The sequence below is a fragment of the Aethalodelphis obliquidens genome, unplaced genomic scaffold, assembly GCF_003676395.1.
Source record: "Aethalodelphis obliquidens isolate GAN/ISIS:26980383/991018 unplaced genomic scaffold, ASM367639v1 scaffold90, whole genome shotgun sequence".
Taxonomy (NCBI): Eukaryota; Metazoa; Chordata; class Mammalia; order Artiodactyla; family Delphinidae; genus Aethalodelphis; species Aethalodelphis obliquidens.
In genome coordinates, this window is record NW_020838034.1 from 3,075,444 (window position 1) to 3,093,125 (window position 17,682).

A 17,682-nucleotide genomic window follows, 5' to 3' on the forward strand; every position below is an offset into this window, starting at 1 on the left:
TCGTGACCTCCAAACCACCTTTGGTGCTGGTTTCAGATGGTGCGTCAACTTCTCTCTCCCCAGGGGCCAGAGCTGAGGTGGCCCTTACAGGGACCACAATGCAGCCGCTCTCGCCCCCAGGCCCCCCACTATTTTCTCTACCACCATCTGCGCCTGAGGCGCCCTGCACCTGTTCCCGCTTGAGTCTCACCGTTGATGACCTCCTGCCGGTCAATCTCCCTCTGGCTTAGCCCAGCCACCACATCCTTGCCCACTGTATGCTGCCAGTTTTGGGCGTCGGGCTCTGGCTCCAGGTCAGACAGTTGGCCCAGATCATCTTCTAGGAGGTTGGGGAGGAGGGCATCTGTGCAAAACCCCAAGCTGGGGGACTCAATGCTCCTGGGGGAAAACAGGCAGCTCAGCGTCACACGGAGCAAAAACTCAAACACGGGGTTTGTCCCTCCGCCTCCTGCCCACCCTGCTTGCCCAGGGCCCATGGGAAGCCAGTGGGCCACGAAGAGGAGCTGCACCACCAGCTGGCCCCTGGAAGCGGAGCAGGGGCAGCTGAGCACGGCTGGGACACGGACACCTAACAGAGGCGCTACGGCACCCATCACTCACCTGCGGCCCATTTTGGGGGTGAAGGGAGGGGTTGGGTTCTCAAGAGACCTGTGGAGAGAATGTCAACTCTCAGCAACCCTCTGCTCCTACCCGGCCCCCAAGATATCAGCGGGCTGAGCCCCTGAGCCCCGCCCACCTGGTGGAGAGGCTGGAGGCAGAGGACGAGGCTGACTGGTGGAGGCGGGCGGCCTCTGCGGCCGCGTCCATGTCCACGTCGCTGCGAGAACGGGGCACGTTCTCTGCCTTCCGGGACCGCTTCATCTCCTCCCGGCCCTTCAGGCTCTCAGAGCGGCCCAGGCGAATCTCTGAGCGAGAACTGGATGGAGAGGGCAAAAGACCTTGGGGTCTTATATCTGGCCAGCTTTGACCTGCTGCCCCATCTCAGGGGTGCCTCAGCGCTTCCACCCCAAACACCAGACCCAAAGGGTCCCAACTCTACAAAATCCTTCCTTTCCCCAGCCCAGCTGGATGGAGAGCGCCTCTCAACTTCCTTGCGACTGGTCAGGAAGGGAACCCAACAGGAAGGTGAAATCTGGGACTAACAGAATCAGACTTGTGGGGTGTCCGGATGCCAAAGACCCCAAGTCCCCGTCAGGAAAGCTGTGGACACCAGAGTCCCTCATCAGGGACAGCAAGGTCCCACCTTCCCCGCCCCTGGCCCTCTCGGGGCCAGCTCATCTGGCCCTCTGCTTTGGGACAGGTCGGCTCCCACCTTGGGCTCTGCTTGAGGCGGATGTCTCCTTTCACAAGATCTTTTAAGAGGGAAGTAGAAGCACCCTCTTCACACACTCTAGTATTCTCCACACTGCCTGTCAGAAAATTCTCTCTGCTGTTGGATTCCCACCCCTCCAGTTGTGATGTGGATTTCTTCTGTTCTTATCCTGACAGCATCCTTCCTAGGCTTCCAGTCCCCTCTTGGGAGCAGACCAGCTTGGGAGGGTGCTTACAGGGGCCTGTTTACTGACGGGCAGGAACCTGCTCCCTGGCCTACCGTGCTTGGCCACTGAGTATCTGTGGGGCTTGATGAGATGCTGACGACTGGGTGTTGCTCTTTTCTGAGTCCTGCAGTGCATCAGCCCTGTGACAGCTGGCATCTCTGACCCCTGGCTGCCCCAGGATGGTGCCTCCCCCCATGGTCCTGCTGGGCTAGTTCTTTGCTGACATTATTACTAATCTACATCCTGCTCTGCCTCTAGGACAACAGAAGGCCTGGAGAGTCTGGAGAGCTCTTAACAGCACAGCAGGTTGCTGCGGAGAAGGAGCCAAATGCCTTGGTCTCCATTCATCAAGTCTCTCTGAACTGCCAGAGGGTCCCAACGCCGCTCCCCCGCCCAGGTCCTGGGGGTTCGTCTGCAGGGTTAGAAACCACACTGCCGGCTGATGCCCTACTGAACTCACCCCCTGACGTCTGACAGAACACTTCCAACACAGACTAACTCAAAACACCTTCACCAGTGCCCCACAATGGGTCACTTTAGCACCACAACAAACCTCATGCAATGAGGTTCCTGGGGCTTCTTTCAAGTACCCAGAAGTGAGTAATGATCCCACCAAGAAGTGAGGCATACAACCCACCTCTGGCCAAAAATTCCTAGACCACTGCTGTCTAGAATGGGGGGCTTCTTACACCTGTTTAGTTTCTACGACAACCTCTGACCCACCATGCTGCCGATGCCATTTCTTCTAAGATTGTCAGTGAAATTCAAAGATTGTCATCAAATTCAAAGGCTTCTGCTGAGAGTAGATTCAGAATCCCAATGAATGTCTCAGGGCAATTTTACCTAACAACTTGAAGAATACGTTTACAAATGGTCTCAAATATTGCCTCAAAATGTTGATAGTATATCTTATAATTGTACATTTGATACATCTGTGAGATCACACCTACCCCAGCAATCATATAATTTGTATGTTTAATTTACTCAGTAATAGTAGAACTCAACCTCTGACCCCAGTACACATCTAACCTTTATCTTGCCTAAATCTTGGTTAATTCTCACTATGGCAAAATCTTTTAATGAGTATTAAGCTTATAAAGGCTTAGTATAAACAAAAAGGAGTAACCCTGCATACAAGCAGGAATGTTTGACTTACAGTTTGATAATTAGTTATTTCAGGGGTAAAATGGTTTGACTAGTCAGGCTGCTGCATGCTGACTTGCCTCTGGGTCTGCCTTTAGTCCAGCTCAGCAGTGTACACAGGAACTAGTTTTGTATACACAAGACCACATTTACCGTACCTCAAGTGTGCCTTAAGGAATTTGCAGGGGTATTTCTGACTACAGGCAGTTCTCACTTGAAGTGCTGGCTACAGAATTTTAGACGTGACCTGATGGCTGTCGTGCCACAGTCAAGAGCAAGTCTAAGAGTACATTTCACCACCAGAGAAGGGCTCTTCTTAGAATCCGGCCAGAGGTGGAGAATGTGAGCAATGTCACAGCCTCCATTCCCCTTTTGCTTCTTGAAAGAAGAGCAGTTTGCAGTTTGTTTTGCATCAATGACCTTTCTACTTCTTCGCTGAGATGTACATCTGAGGCCCAAGTTACACCGTCTGCCTTTAAACTAGCCAGCAGAACCTCATCTCTAACTCTCTTCTTCACGGATGCCCCAGACTGTCTTTAGCCTGACTTCCTTATTGCCAGGATTTCCCTTCGCCCCACTCTGTACTCTTCTCTAGCCTTGTCATTTAGGGTTTCCTGACTAGCTGCTTTATAACATAATCTAGTTCATTCTTGGGGTGGAGGCTACTGCGTGGCCAGGGGGTGAATCCAAAGGAAATTTTAAAGGCATATGGTTCTTGGACTGGAAGGTCAGAGGCCCTGCTCTCTCTCCCGCTGGCCTGATCACCAACACATAGGCGGGAAGGTTGGGGGAGAGGGAGAGAGCTCTATAGAGGGAGCCTTACAGTCTAGTGGCGGGTAAAGTAGCTGGCATTGAACCTTAGCCCTGAACCCTGCCCATGCTCCCCTCCCTGGGCAGCCAGCAGGCCCCAGCCAGCCACTGCTACCTGTCGCTCTCCAGCAGGTCCTCGGGAAAGCTTCCTGTCGAGAGTCGCTGCATCCCAGGCTCCGGGGCATCGTACTGCTGGTTGTTCTCAAAGTGCTGAATGATGTTCCTCACGTTGCCTGGTTTGACTGGAAGCGGAAGAAAGATAATGAAAGATACTCTGCTTTCTGTTCAGGAGTGACTTCTTGGGGCCCTCGCTCCCCTCTAGCCCAGAAGACAGCGATGAGCAAGCACGGATGAGAACAGCATGGGGCTGAGGGTCAGGAGACATGATGTGAGCCCTGGCTCTTCTACTGTGTGGCGTGGCACGGGCAGTCCCTCCCCCTTTCTGGGGGCTACTCTTTCCTGGGATGCAAAATGAGAGGGTTTGAAAGTGCATTTGCTATGGGTATTTCTTTTGGCCCTCACATTCTTTATTACAGTGGTTCTCATGCTTGAGAATCGTTACTAGGTTATTCCCAAGAGCCATATATGTGTTAAAAAAAAAAAGTGAGCCAGGAAGACCAAAAACACATCAACCTTGGTATAATTTGGCCAGGTTGCCAACTTTACCAAGCACTTCTCAAATTTATACTACTTTTAGAGTTCACTATTTCTGGTTTTTCTGTTCTTCCTGTTCTTTCTGCCCTCACCCCCACCTCTTCCTCTCCATCATTAAAGAATCAGACCCTCCATTACCAGTGAGGGGGGTCTTAGGAGGAACAGAGGAGAGATGTCACTCTCCGGCATTCAAATTCTAGATGCTTTTCAAAGCTAAGACAAAAGAGAGCTGTTCTTGTTCAAAGTAGAGAAGGCAGGTAAAAGAGTAAAAAAGGCATAGCTGATGCCATGTGGAGACCCTGGAGAAGAGACCTCAGGCCCAGGGGCTCAGTGGCTCCTATCTTCACAGTCGATTAGCTCAGCTCCAGGTCCAGGATGTTGGAACAGGAGTTGGGCTAAAGATGCTGCTCTGCCCGGACCAATAGGAAGGATAATGGGATGGGGAAGGCAAGACAAACAGCCCCGGGCGCCAGGCCCTGGTCCTAACCACACTAACCAGGGATTCTGACATCGGCATATACAAACGTATAAATCTCCCTGTGTATCTAAACTTGAGATCCGTAAGAAAATTTCCAAGCCAGAGGAAACAGAAAAACATTTAGCTGGTCTCTTCAAAGGTCACGATTTCATATCCTTTAGGCAGGTAATGTTTTTCTAAAACTGCAAAATAGGTGGCTGTGTATATATGTTAGGAGTAGGGCCTGTTACCATCACTCCCATTTTGGAGATTTGAGTCAGATCTGCCTGTCCCAGACTGTGCATCTGGGCCCTGGGGCAACTGCAGCAGCCCGGAGCATCCCTGGCTGGGTGATGACGTGGGAGCCTGGGAACGTCCTATAATAGAAGGCCTCCGGGCAGAGCCCATTGTTCCCTCTCCCATGGGCCACTTGGAAAAGGCCCAGTTCTTGGGATATAGTTACACCCTAGCTGTGACAAGGAACAGGTGTGGCCCTGAGATTTGGTATAACTGAATAACCCAGAGTAACAGGGGAAAAAGACACGTAGAAAGGAACGCGTTTTTGAAAAGGGCAAAGTTTTCATCAGTAACCTTTGCTCTCCCTTCCTCCATTCTCTGAATAACAATGAAACTAAACAAAAGTGAATTATATGTCACTAACAATCAGATGCCTTCACTAATAAACAGGGGCACTAGCGGATGACCCTAAACAGCAAGGTTCTCAGTGCTGAGGCTTTCTAGCTTTGGTGGGTGTTTGGTCTTTAGATACGCATACAGACTTGTCTGATGTCCTGGGAACTTGAGAACATCCAATCAAACCATGAAATGACAATAGAAAGATATGACTCAAAGAGATGGTGAATACCCAGCATGCTTATCCTCTCTGGGGATCAGCAGCCCTACCCTGGGTGTTCCTGTTGCCTCTCAGGCTGACACAAAGCAAGCGGCTTGGGCAGGGCTGCTCGTCTCAGGCCTGCTGCTTGCCTCATGCCTGCCTCGGGCAGGGTGGATGGGAGGAAGTATGTGTTAAAAACTAAGGGCCTGGGTTTCAAGGCCATTCTTTTAGTTTTTCCATTGTTTTATAGACTTTCCCCCCCCCCTAATATTTCTTTACTTATATTGTTTAAAATAGCATAACAAGTCTAGGAATTTAACTTTAAAAATTATTTTGAAAATCATTAATTGTCACTTTATATAAAGTGAATTCTGGCAACAGATTTCCTGATTGCCCCTCACTGCTATCTCTCCCCTTGATTTACTGCAGAACCTAGAAAATATTAATCACTTTAATTGTATGCATATGGACCTCACTGATGGGAAATGAACCTGCCCAGTTCTGGGTTCTAAGCTCCTCTGGGTTAATGTCTGTTATATATGTATTTATTTTTGATACATAGATTCTAGAAGATATTAGGCCTCTAACATACATACGTTAGGGTCATTCTCTTTAACTGTTGCAGTGACGCTGTGCTGGCAAAGGTTAAGAGTCAGGAGATGAAGGTGCTACAGTGAAGGACTTAAACAAAGGAGATGATAGAAATGAAAATACCCCAAGGCAAAACTGCTGAAGACCCATTAGGTACTAAAAACAACCCCACACAACACTCAAAACTGAGGATTCTATTATTTCAGTTGAAAACAAAAACCTGAGGAACTTGTACAGGACATTTCAACATGCGAGGGTTTCCCTCATTTACACAGAGCCCTGGACTTCTGGAGCCACAGCCATGGAGAGCTGACAGAATGAGAAAGGCCGCAGGCCGTGGGCCAGTCTTGGAGGGCCTAGAAGCTGGCCTCTGCCAGCACTGCCAGGAGGAGCTGCACGGTGCCGGGGGGCAGTGCCCCGGCCCCTCCCACCCTGCCTTAGGTAGGCAGAGTCCTGCGCCCAGCGTGAGCGCAGGAGCCCCTGGGCAGGCACCCCTGGGCAGGCGTCTGTGTCATGGGGAGCTTTAGCAGCATGGAGGAACATACAAGAGTAATGGAGTGAGGAAAGGGAGGGAGGAAAGAGAGCCAGGGCAGGAGGCGGTGAAGGAGAGGGGAAGAAGGGCAGACAGGACTTGGGAAATGGAAACTCAATGCTAATGCAAAGAAAAACCCAAAGAAAATGGTCCTTTTACCTTCCACAGGGGACAAGGGAATATGAAATGCTAAAAGAAAACAAACAAAAACAAAAGTAAACCATGAAAAGTCAAATTAATGTTTCAAGAGTCAAAATAAAAATTACATCAAGCTGGAAAATGAAAGGTAGTGGCAAAAATCAGGGCTGATCTAGTAGAGTCCCCTCCTCTCCCCTTCCCCCAAGGCAGCAGTTTCGGGAAAGGCAGGAGGCCCATGCCGTGGCCCTTCCCAGATCCCCAAGACTAACACTGGGGCCTTAAGATAATGACTGGGAGGGCCAGCAGCAATGTCCAGACAGATGACACACAATTGGGGGGAGATCGGTGACAGGATCCATGGAGGTCTGGATTACTGATGGCATGAGGGGAGCCTCTGGGTCCCAAACCTGCTCCCTTTCCACCTAGTTCTGCTTAATTGAAACCCTCGATCAAGGGCCCATAATTGCTCCCAACACACAGGCCCTCAGGAGGACAGACAAGTCCATGGACGAAGGTGAAGGAGGCACTGACTGTCAACAGGGCAATCTTGCCAAGGGGGAAATACTCCTCTGCATGGCTGTTCAGTGTCTACAACTGTCTCTGAGTTCCTAGACCCAGGGACTGGCTTGGCCTCCTTGGCTCTGAAGCAGTTCCCTCTACCTCAGGGGCCGTCACTGGGTGTGGCAAGGGGAGAATGCAATAGCACCGAGAGGAAGCTGCGACCTCAGAGTTTGTTTGGGCCTTTGGCTGCCTGAAGCACAGGAAGGCCCTCTGCCAACATGCTGGCCTGTGAAGGGGCCGAGGTCCCTGTCCAAGGCTTTGCTCCCCAAATACTCACTGCTCTGGGAAGAGCTTTTGGGCTTCCCGATGTACTTGAGGATGGGGTTTCGCTTCTTGTCCTCCAAGGCATCCTTTTCTTTCTTGGAATTGCTGCTCTGCTGAGATAAGAGACAATAGGGTTTGGAGAAGGTCCCAGTACCCAGACCGGGCCACTGGTCACCGTGCTACTGCCTCTATGACTAGCCCTAAACAAGCAGCGGGAAAGCAGACTCATGCTTGTATCTGATCTCGCACATCTGCTTCTGGTCTGGGACTGCAGGGAGGGAGAGGGCTGCTCTAGTTTGGGGATTCTCAATGACTCTCCCGGTCTGCCTCAGCGCAGGAACCGTGCCAAGAGATGATTCTTTCTAGGGGAGCTCTGTCACCTTCTTGGTCTTCGGGAAGAAGGGTAGCCACTTGTCCTTGTCAGGAGCGGACTGGGCCTTTTCAGCCGTGTTGGAAGGTCGTGCTTCTCGAGGACGGATGCCCGCATGGCTCATGTAGGTATTGAGGGCGAAGTCCATGGGGGCACTGTAAAAGAGGAATGGGGGCGGAGAATCGGAAAGCGCCAGCAGGGACTGCTTTACACAAGCTCCTCACCACCACCCAGTGGGGTGGCGAAGGGCCAGGGCATTCAGCAGGAGGCCCAGAATACTCAGATGGGACAGCAGGCAGAAGCCGGAGAAAAGTCTTGGCTGGCATGACTCCCAGAAGAAATCGTATTCTTCTCCTACGCAGAACGCTCCCTAACGAGGGGACAGTGGTCAGTGGAAGGACGCGTCAGTTCCCCAAAATATAAGCAACTAATAAGCCATGGGCGACGGTTGAGGCCCACAGCTAATGTCCTCAAGCGTATACACAGGGGTGGGGTGGCAAAGGGATGCGGAGAAACGCCAACCGGCCCCTGCAAGTCCAGGTAAGCTGCCTTTGCCACCACCCACCCCAAGTACAAGGAGAAAAAGAGATGGAAATGATCTGTCAAGTAGCTTCCAACTGCCACAGATGAAACTGTCCAGAGCTCTGTGTTTCAAACTGTATTTGCCTCTCAATTCGGTAGACAGATTATCCACTTTGTGGATTCAATGAAGCAAATGTTTTGGCCCTGGCTTTCGTCTTCTCTGAAACAGACTTCTAACCCCATCTTCTCTCCCTTATTGAGTGCGTGTATGCTCAAGGAATGCACCCTCATTTTAACACTGGCTACTGAGAAACAAGGGGACATGTATATAGGCTTCAAGGAAAAAAAATGTGTCAGCAGAGGAAATGTGTTGTACCCTAGCTCCCCTCTGCAGGTGCTGCTAACACAGGCTGATTCTATCACTGCTCCTTCTTTCGGTGGTTTACGAGAAAGGCACAGGGCTAATGTGGGTGGAGAAGAGGAGGCCAGGAAGGGAAGTGCTGGCAGCTTGGTGTCTTCACACTGAGGAGCAGACCCACGTCCCAGGCAGTGATCCCCGAGTACCAGGGCCTGGGCCTCGTGACCTCCTTGTGGTTACACAGACATCTGGAAACTACACTTGGACAGACGGTGATCCTCTGGAGCTAGGGACTCGCCTGTGATTGGCAGAGATGCAATGCCCAGTAGCTCAACCCCACTCCTTCCCACCTTGATTCAACCGCACAGACTCACTCACCTCCTGTCTTCCTCGTATTTGGACCTGGAACAAAAGAAAAGAACAGATGACTCAGACTGCAAAGGCAGAGGCTCGTCCGCCTGTGCAAGACTGGGAGGAGGGTAAGTTCTTTCCTAGAGGAAGGGAGCGGGTGAGGAAAGGGAGGAGGATGATAAAAGGTCAGACTCAGACTCCTGGTCTCAGCTCTGGAGCCAGCCTGGGGCTCAGGAGGTGAGGGTTCTCATTCCTCCGAGGGGCTCAATTAGCACAGAGTGATGGTGATGATGGTGTCCTTAGCCAGCTAAAAGGAAGGGGAATGAGGCAAATACAGCTTCTCGCTTGGTATCTGTTTCAGCCTCTGAAGCTACCACGGAGGAAAAGGCTCCTCTTTTTTTTTTTTTTTTTTTTTAAGGCTCCTCTTTGTGTCCACCTAGAACTAAACTAGAAGGGTTGGGCTGACACTGAGGCAAGAGGAAAGAAGATGAGGGCGCAGAGATAATACCTTGAGACCTGATTCAGAGGAACCTATTTAAAAGAGGTTAATGGTAACAGCAACTAATACTGCATGCTCACTACGGGCCAGGCACTATTCTAAGCTATTTACACTATTTACACGTATAATATTTACACGTATAATTTATTACTCAAAATAATAGGTCTCATATCTCCATTTAATGAGGCTAGCGCTTCCTTCTTTTAAATAGAAGCCTTTATAAGCAGGGTGCCTGTGCTGTCCATTATAACCCCACAGAACTCTGTGGTGCCTATGACCTCAGAATAGGCTCGGTCAGGTTTTGCCGCCATCCCTGGCACGGTCGGGGTGATTAGTGCCATCTGACTGTTAGGGAAACTAAGGCCCAGAAAGATTCCGGGTTTGGCTGAGGGTCAGAGGGTTGTTTTCAGAGAATATACCCTCCCTGTGGGACCTCATCTGGTCTCATCTCACCCCGGATCTCTGGTCAAATGCCAGATTCATCTATGCAGTTGTCTAGTCAAATCTCCAGTTTGATGTCTAAAGATCTCAGATTTTGACACGTCCGAGACTGAGCTCCCGTTTTCTACCACAAAACTGTCCCTCACACGACTGTCCCTAACTCGACTGATGGCACCTTTGTCCTTTTAGTGGTTTAGGTAAGAACTGTGGAGTCTTCCTTGGTTTTCCTTTCTCTCACATCCTATACATCAATTTTTAGGAAATCCTCCTGTTGGTTCTACTGTCAAAATATACTTGGAGCTGACCTCTCTTCACACCCTCCATCGCCAATTCTCTGGTAGGAGCCCTACTGCGTGGGTTCCCGTAACTGATCTCCCTGTTTCGAACCCCTCCTTGTTCTCCCACCACCCTCCACCCACCCTTGAGTCTCTCACAGCTCCAGTGGCTCCTCATTCACTGAGAGAAAAAAACTAAAGACCTTAAAACAGTCCAGAGGCTCTGCGAGGCTGCTCTTCCTGTTACCTCTCTGATTCAGCACTGAGCTTCTCAATCTTCTCTGGCCACACTGGTCTCCTACGGTTCCTCAAATACGTCAAGCACATTCCTACTTTGCCCTGGCTGTTCCCTCTGCCTGGGATGCTCTTCCCCCAAGATATTTCCAAGGATGACTCCCTCACTTTCTTCAGTTGACCAAATGTAACTTTCTGGATGAGGCTCTATTTGAAATTGCAACCCACTAGCTCAGGTGCTCCTGACTCCCCTCAGCCTGCTCTATTCCCCGCCACCCCCAGCCTTATTTTCTAACATAGTATATAACTTACTTATTTATTACATACTGCTTTCTCTTCCCACGATAACATAAGCCCCACAAGCACTGCTGTTTGTTTATTAATGCATCCAGGAGCCAGAACACTGCTTAGCGTCAGTGGGGACTCCACAGAAATTTGCTGGATTGAAATATCACTGTTAGTAGAGACTATCGAGATCATCTAGCCCAATCTCTGTCATTTTAGATGAGACCAAGGTAGATGACATAGCTTGATCAAGGTCACACAACTACTCGGGACTTCCCTGGCAGTCCAGTGGTTAGGACTCTGCGCTTCCGCTGCAGGGGGCACAGGTTTGATCCCTGGTCAGGGAACTAAGATCCCACAGGCCTCGCAGTGCAGCCAAAAAAAAAAAAAAAAAAAAATGTCACACAACTATTGAGCGGAAAGAAGTACTGGGGTGAAAAATCTACCTCTAAGCCTGCAAGTGTCCCTACAAAGTCATCCCAGGCACCTGGGACACTTTTAGAAAATAAGACTGGAGAGATGCAACCACAGCAGCTGTGCCAGAAGTTCCTTAATAAGTTTAGTTAGGCTAGTCCTCTGATGTGATTAGTTAAAAAGAGCCCAATTTCCCACGAACCACCTGCCTCCTGAAGGAACTTTATTCCCTGGAGAATCACAGCGTGGTTCTCACACTCAGCATCAGATATGACCTTAGAGCAAAAAGGGAGAACCGTCAAGAAGAGGCTAGGGAGGGGAAGCAGAAAGCTCCCTGCATTCCTGGAGCCCATGGTTTGTCATAATCACCAAATTACTGTCAGGAGCCCCAGGCTCTGCAACTCCCTTGAAATTCCTGCAGCCCCAGCCTGAGAAATGAAGCAAGAGGGCTGGACTCTCCCCATCTTTCAGGGGAAGACGGATCAGGCAAGCAGTGGAAGAGGGGGAGAGGTTGGGAAACAGACCCACAAAACACGTCAATATGTGCAGCATGTTCAGGGGGTAGAAGTGGATTGGAGACTCACAAAATGTCTCCTAGGGCAGCCAGCTGCTTCTCTGCCACCTGGCGCTCGCGGAGAGGGTCTCCATCCAGGTCCAGCAGGTCGTTTTCACCATACAGGCTTCCCAGCCCCAGAGTGCGCTTTGTTCTGAGCCAGAGAGACACACAGAGAAAGAAACACACGTACATCATTGCTGGACAGAGAGTGAGGCACACATACACACATCACAAGAGATGCACACACACCGCAGGGGAAAGAAAACGGGCGAGGAGGCAGGGGAGAGAGCAGGAGGGGGGGCGCCGGGCACCTGTAGTCATGGATCTGCTCCTGGATCTCTGGCATGGCTGCCTCCTGAGCCTCACAGAGAACAGCGCGCACGTCCTCACCATTCCGCAGGCGCAGGTCTGCGGTGGGAGCCGAGGGGAGACAGATAGGGGAGGGATGTCAGGAGGAGGAGGTTATATCTGCTGAGCATCTTCAAGCCTCTTAGCTCCCTGGGGTACCGCGAGGGAAAGCTGGCTTTCTGCCCTCCTGTTAACCAAGGGAAGTGGAGGCCTGGACCTACCAGGTCATTCCTGAATTCAGGACTGGAATCCTGACATCCAAGTCCCAAGGCAAGGACAAAAACATTTTCAGGGTGTTCTACACTCCATTAAGTGGGGAAATATTAAAGTCCCTCTCTGGATGTGTCCAGACGCTGCTGCCCTCTGACATCATGTGCAAACCTCTGAGAGGCTCATTCTCCTTCCACTGACCCAGGGACAGCTCGCAAGGCTGAAAAAAGCAAGGAAACCTAACTCCCCACCAGAAACTGGAAGGTGTCTCTCCTGTCCCTACATTCACCCTCTGCCTGTGCCCATAAGCTTTCCTATCATCTGGGCCTGTAAAGTGCCTCTTTTCCAAGGCAGCTTCAAACTATTACGTCTAGAAAGCTCCCATGATTAGCCTCTCAGACTAACATCCTCTTTCTACCACCTCCCTCAGCTCTTCTAGTCGTGGCTTGAGAGTGAGACGGGAGCAGAGCAACTGCCTCGTTCCCTGCCTCCTCACTCTGTGTGAGTTGAGGAACTCACGCAAACGAAACCAAAAGAACAAAAATACTCCAGAGATCCTGACTCTCAGGTGGGGAGAAGTGAGGCACTGGTTTCTGTATTTTTAAAGAAGAATTCCCCAAGGGATCCTGATGCTTGACCAGGCTTAGGAATCCAATTTCCTCTTTGTACAGATGAGCCGACTGAGGCCCAGAGAGGTCACATGGAAGGTTGGTAGGAACGACCCCGCTCTCCTAACCAAGCCTTGTCTCCCCGCGACAAGCTCCCAGGCAGGGTCCGTTCTGTCTGTGCTTGTCCATAAGCTACCGCGAGGAGTTCTGGAGGAACTGTCCCTATTTCCCCCTATCTGAGAACAGCTGCCCAAGGCAGGGACTATGTCCCCCCGACCCCCCGCCCCTTCCTGAGGGCCCAGCACAGCAAGGCGGACACCAAGAGGAGACTAACCGTCCTAGGAGCCAACTTACCAATTTCAGCCTGTAACATCTCTGGGACCTTCACTCTCAGAGGCTAAAAGACAGAAGGGTGGGGGCAGAAGTGGTGAGATCCACACACCCCGGGGGATGTGGGAGATACTGTGCAGAGGCAAGGAGGGCTCCAGAACACTAGCTTCTCTCCCCCTTTCCCTACACTACCCTACCCTCCATTCACCTCTCTCCAACTGAATTCTAGGCTCGGGATTTGAGAAGTGGAATCTGAGGTGGCAAGGCAAGCTGGGACTCTACTCCGAGGGTGGCACCTGTACTCTTCCCACTCTTATTTCAAGGACATCAAGAGGCACGGGATGGAGAGGTTCCCAAAAGTGGACTGGTACCAATTTAGTAGCATGGGAGAAATCTTGATGAGGCGATTTGATGGGCTTCCCCGCTCCTTCACTCCCAAGGGAAAAATGACCTCATGTTACCAAGGCTTCCAGTGAGCACAGCGCCTGGCTTTTGCTTTATGGCTACCTGCCAGCTGGACATTGCGGCGGTTCCGTAACAGCCAACAGGGAACAACGGGCAGCTCTAACCTCCTTACTCAAGACCCACTGAAGGGGACAAAAATAAAAGCTTGGGGAAAAGCCGTTTATTACCCAGTCTCATTAGTCCTAGTAGCTTACTGCCAGATAAATAAAGTCATTTTGGAATTAGTTTAGTTGATCAGATTAGGAAGTCGAAGATGGGAACTGCCCTCTGCAGGCCGAGGTGCTGCCGCCGGGGGGATCCTTGACACATCCCTGGGAGCTGTGTCCAGATGCAGCGTGCTCATCCACCCCAGACACTCTGGGGTCCCCTCCCTCTGAACCCTGCCTTGGGGCAGTAAGAGCACGTCAGGCTGAACTTCAGAAATCTGGGCTCGCCTCTTGGTTCACTGATTTCTATCATCTGATGTCTCTGGGCCTCTGTTTCTGCATCCCAGGGACGGGCAAGGCAAGGAGAGTTGAAGGGAAGCAGGGCATTGATCCAGGGGAGAGTAATTAGGACTTGGTGCAAGTTCTTTTTCTCCAAACATTTCAGAGAGAGGCAATGTGCACTCTACCTTGCTACATGTGGGCAAAAGAGGTCCAGAGAGGAGATCAGTCTTTAGAGTGGAGCTAGGAACAGAATCCAGGAATCCTCTTTAGGAACCGGTCTCCAGGGACTTCCCTGGTAGTCCAGTGGTAAAAAATCCGCCTCCCAACGCAGGGGACGTGGGTTCGACCCCTGGTCGGGGAACTAAGATCCCACATGCCTGGGGCAACTAATCCCGCGTGCCACAACTACCGAGCTCGCACGCCTCAACTAGAGAGAGAAAACCCACCCGCCACAACTAGAGAGAAGCCCACGCACAGCAACAAAGAGCCCGCACGTCGCAACAAAAGATCCCGCATGCCTCAGTGAAGATCCCACGTGCCGCGACTAAGACCAGATGCAGCCATAAAAATAAAATAAATATTAAAAAAAAAAACCCAAAACCAAAAAAACCTGTCTCCATTCGGCCTGAGTGTTTTGCTTAGTTTTTCCTCTGCCTCTGAATGGTCAAACAATATAATAAAATTGAAAATTGTAATCCAGTCTATGACTGCCTTACCGCATTTTTCTCTAGGAAAATATTCCAGATGTCTTTCCCCAAGCTTCGGGAATCCTTGGGGTTTGTTTGCTGATAAACTTCTGCACACAAGTAAAAAAGCTGGGAGAGAGAAAATGGATTAGAGCAGCGATTCTCAACCAGGAGTGCTTTTGCCCTCCAGGGGACAGCTAGTAATGTCTGGAGGCATTTTTGATTTATATCTGGAGAGGTGCTACTGGCATCTACTGGGTGGAGTCCAGTGATGCAGCTAAAGATCCTGCCATGCACACGCCAGCACCCCACAACAAAGAATTCCAAAGGTCAGTGGTGCTGAGGTTGGGAAACCCTGGCTTAGCACGTTTCAGAAACCTGTGGTAAGTCATCCCCACCCCTTGGCGCGCGCACACACATTCCCCCAGCGCAATCTCCTCTCAACCCTGTATGCTCTCCACACTTGACATTTTGTCTTGTACTTGTTTATCTGTTGTTTTAAAGGGTTCAGGTGTTATTTCTCTTTGTGCTGTGCCTCGTCTTTATTCAGGAATGCTTCTGAGATACCAGCGCTTGGGATGTACACGCAGGTGTTCACTGAACACCTGTTGAGCAAACGGATGCTGACTCTGGCTTCTAACAGTGGTAGCCCCGGAAAGGAAGAGCCGCAGTGCATGCCACGGGCAACAAGTTTATTCTGGAGAACATGACAGCAGCCTCTCTCCTTCATCCCCCTTCCTAAGCAGCTGAGCAGAACGACAGAAACTGGTAAGGCTGCTGGCTCTGGGCACTGTCGCAGAGCACCCCGACCTCCATCCCGTCACGATCTTCCTTGTCATCACCTCAGACTGAAGACCTTTTACCACCTTCCCCCTCTGCCAAGCTTTCGTGCAGTAACACTGTATACTTGCAAAGGGCTGCTCTCTCAACTCCCCACTGTCAGTCTGTATCCACCTTCATTCCAAAAACCTAGAAAGACCATCTCCTCCAAGCAGACCCAGAACGACAGCTTTCTTGGCCCAGCTCTCCTGTTCCTCCCTGTGCTATCGATGCAGTTAGCAGTGAAGAATCCCTTCCACCTAGGTTGCACCTTCTTTTCTATTTTGTCTCTGTCCTCGAGATGCCTGACCACGCCCATGGATCTGACTTATGACATCTAGAGAGCAGGGACAGAGGCCAAGCACAAGCAGGTACTCAATCGAGACAGATACTTGCGACTTACCAGTGGACTGGGGTCCGCCTGAGAGAAGATGTACCGTAGAAAAACCCCCAGGTGAGCCGGCCGTGACTTAAGTTTCTCAAAGTCCTGGAATATGATGTCGCTCTGGAAGGCAGAAGGACAGGCAGGGCTGGGGGGCAGAGAAGCACTGCCTGCCCCAGCTCAGCCCCCATGCTCCCTGCCTGCCAGGGCTGATAAGCGCGGCCCCTCCCGTACGCTCCCTCACAGCTGGTGCCAGTCCAAGCGCTTCTAGTCCAGAACAGCAGGTACGAAAGAGAATGAGGAAAGGAGAAAATCAGGAAACTGTTACCTCGTTGTTGAAATAACCCGGGTCATAATCTTCCTCTGGGCCAATAATTAAAGGCTTTGGGCTTTGATCTACACCCTGGGGGAGAGAGTCGAGTTGTAGAGATGAGAGGTCAGAGGACAGGGATCCAGCCCCCTCAGTGGAGTTTGGTTAGTGACAGCATGGCACTGAAGTGGAAGGCCACACGGGGCTGGTAAACACCGGCATCTCACTACCACCCCCCAAATCTCAGAGAACAGAAAGAATGATTTCCACTTGCAAGAAGGCAACTGCTTCTGGGTGGGGCAGGGCAGACTCAGAGCAGCCTGGTCACATGACGTATGAAGATGGGAAGTGAGAGAAAGTGCTCTCTTCCTGTTTGTGAAAGATCTGAGGAGGGAGTGTCAGCCCACAAAATAAGAACCTAGAGCTTCTGCTGGACTGGTGGGCGGGGGCTCTGTTGTTCTCCTCAACAGACCGCCCCCCACCCCAAAAACACGCCCTCCAAACCTAGTGTCTTCCACAGCGCTCCTTTACAGTTACGGTGTGCCCTCTACCCCTGCTGGAGGAGAGCTTTGTGGTCCATCTCTGCCTCCTTGAGCAAAAGGGAATGGAGCTTTGCCTTCTCCAACACCGTCTCCATCATCTTCCCTGCCTGCTCAAGAACCTATGGTAGATTCCCCATTTCCAGTCTAAAATCCAAGCTTCTCAGCTTGGCTTTCTCTCTTTCCCCCTTATGCCATCGATTAGGTCTGATGAGAGAGTTCATACTGTATAAACGTTTGAGACGCTTCATTGGACAAGCCTTTCTCCTAAAGGTTCCTTGAGCTTTCAAAGATTCCCTACCAACTATATTTTTCACTCAATTCACTCTACCCCATTTTCAGTGATTCCTCATCGAGGACTATTGCTCTGGAACCCATCTGGAGGAGGCACTTCTCATGCCCACTTTTTCTCAGGCCCAAGACAGCCTCCTATTCCACCTCCTCAAGGGGCTTTTCCTGACGGTTCCTCCCTGACACACCTCACTCATTTTTGTTCTCCTGGGTACTTACAGACTCTGTGCTCAGAATGACTGAGTATAGAACTCGAGAGACCCAGGATGCATCTCAGAGATCAGAGTCTAGCACTCACTTATAATGGCATACTGGAAGTTGCAGAGTCAGGCCTGATGTGCTGGACCTCAATTCCTCAGACGCATCCTGAGTATCCTCCTCTCCCCTAACACCTTAGGCTCTGAATCCCTTGGGATCCAGGATGCCCAGGGGGTGTGG

The 17,682-nt window shown here is 50.9% G+C and overlaps 1 protein-coding gene across 10 annotated transcripts in view; it reads right to left on the bottom strand.

The window, feature by feature from the left end:
• ARHGEF11 (Rho guanine nucleotide exchange factor 11) overlaps positions 1-17,682 on the bottom strand; it is a 111,955-nt gene that overhangs the window by 12,722 nt on the left and 81,551 nt on the right. For 5 of the 10 annotated variants that reach the window (XM_027095057.1, XM_027095060.1, XM_027095052.1 and 2 more), the window contains 14 exons: positions 16,433-16,507; positions 16,126-16,227; positions 14,934-15,032; positions 13,349-13,391; positions 12,140-12,236; positions 11,857-11,979; positions 9,152-9,175; positions 7,904-8,048; positions 7,537-7,636; positions 6,720-6,749; positions 3,607-3,733; positions 737-916; positions 601-648; positions 191-378 (listed from right to left, as the gene is read on the bottom strand). In XM_027095057.1, coding sequence (XP_026950858.1) covers positions 191-378; positions 601-648; positions 737-916; positions 3,607-3,733; positions 6,720-6,749; positions 7,537-7,636; positions 7,904-8,048; positions 9,152-9,175; positions 11,857-11,979; positions 12,140-12,236; positions 13,349-13,391; positions 14,934-15,032; positions 16,126-16,227; positions 16,433-16,507 — 1,381 coding nt within the window. The remainder of the gene's footprint in view (positions 1-190; positions 379-600; positions 649-736; positions 917-3,606; positions 3,734-6,719; positions 6,750-7,536; positions 7,637-7,903; positions 8,049-9,151; positions 9,176-11,856; positions 11,980-12,139; positions 12,237-13,348; positions 13,392-14,933; positions 15,033-16,125; positions 16,228-16,432; positions 16,508-17,682) is intronic. The other 5 variants (XM_027095053.1, XM_027095058.1, XM_027095056.1 and 2 more) reach the window with 4 other exon arrangements.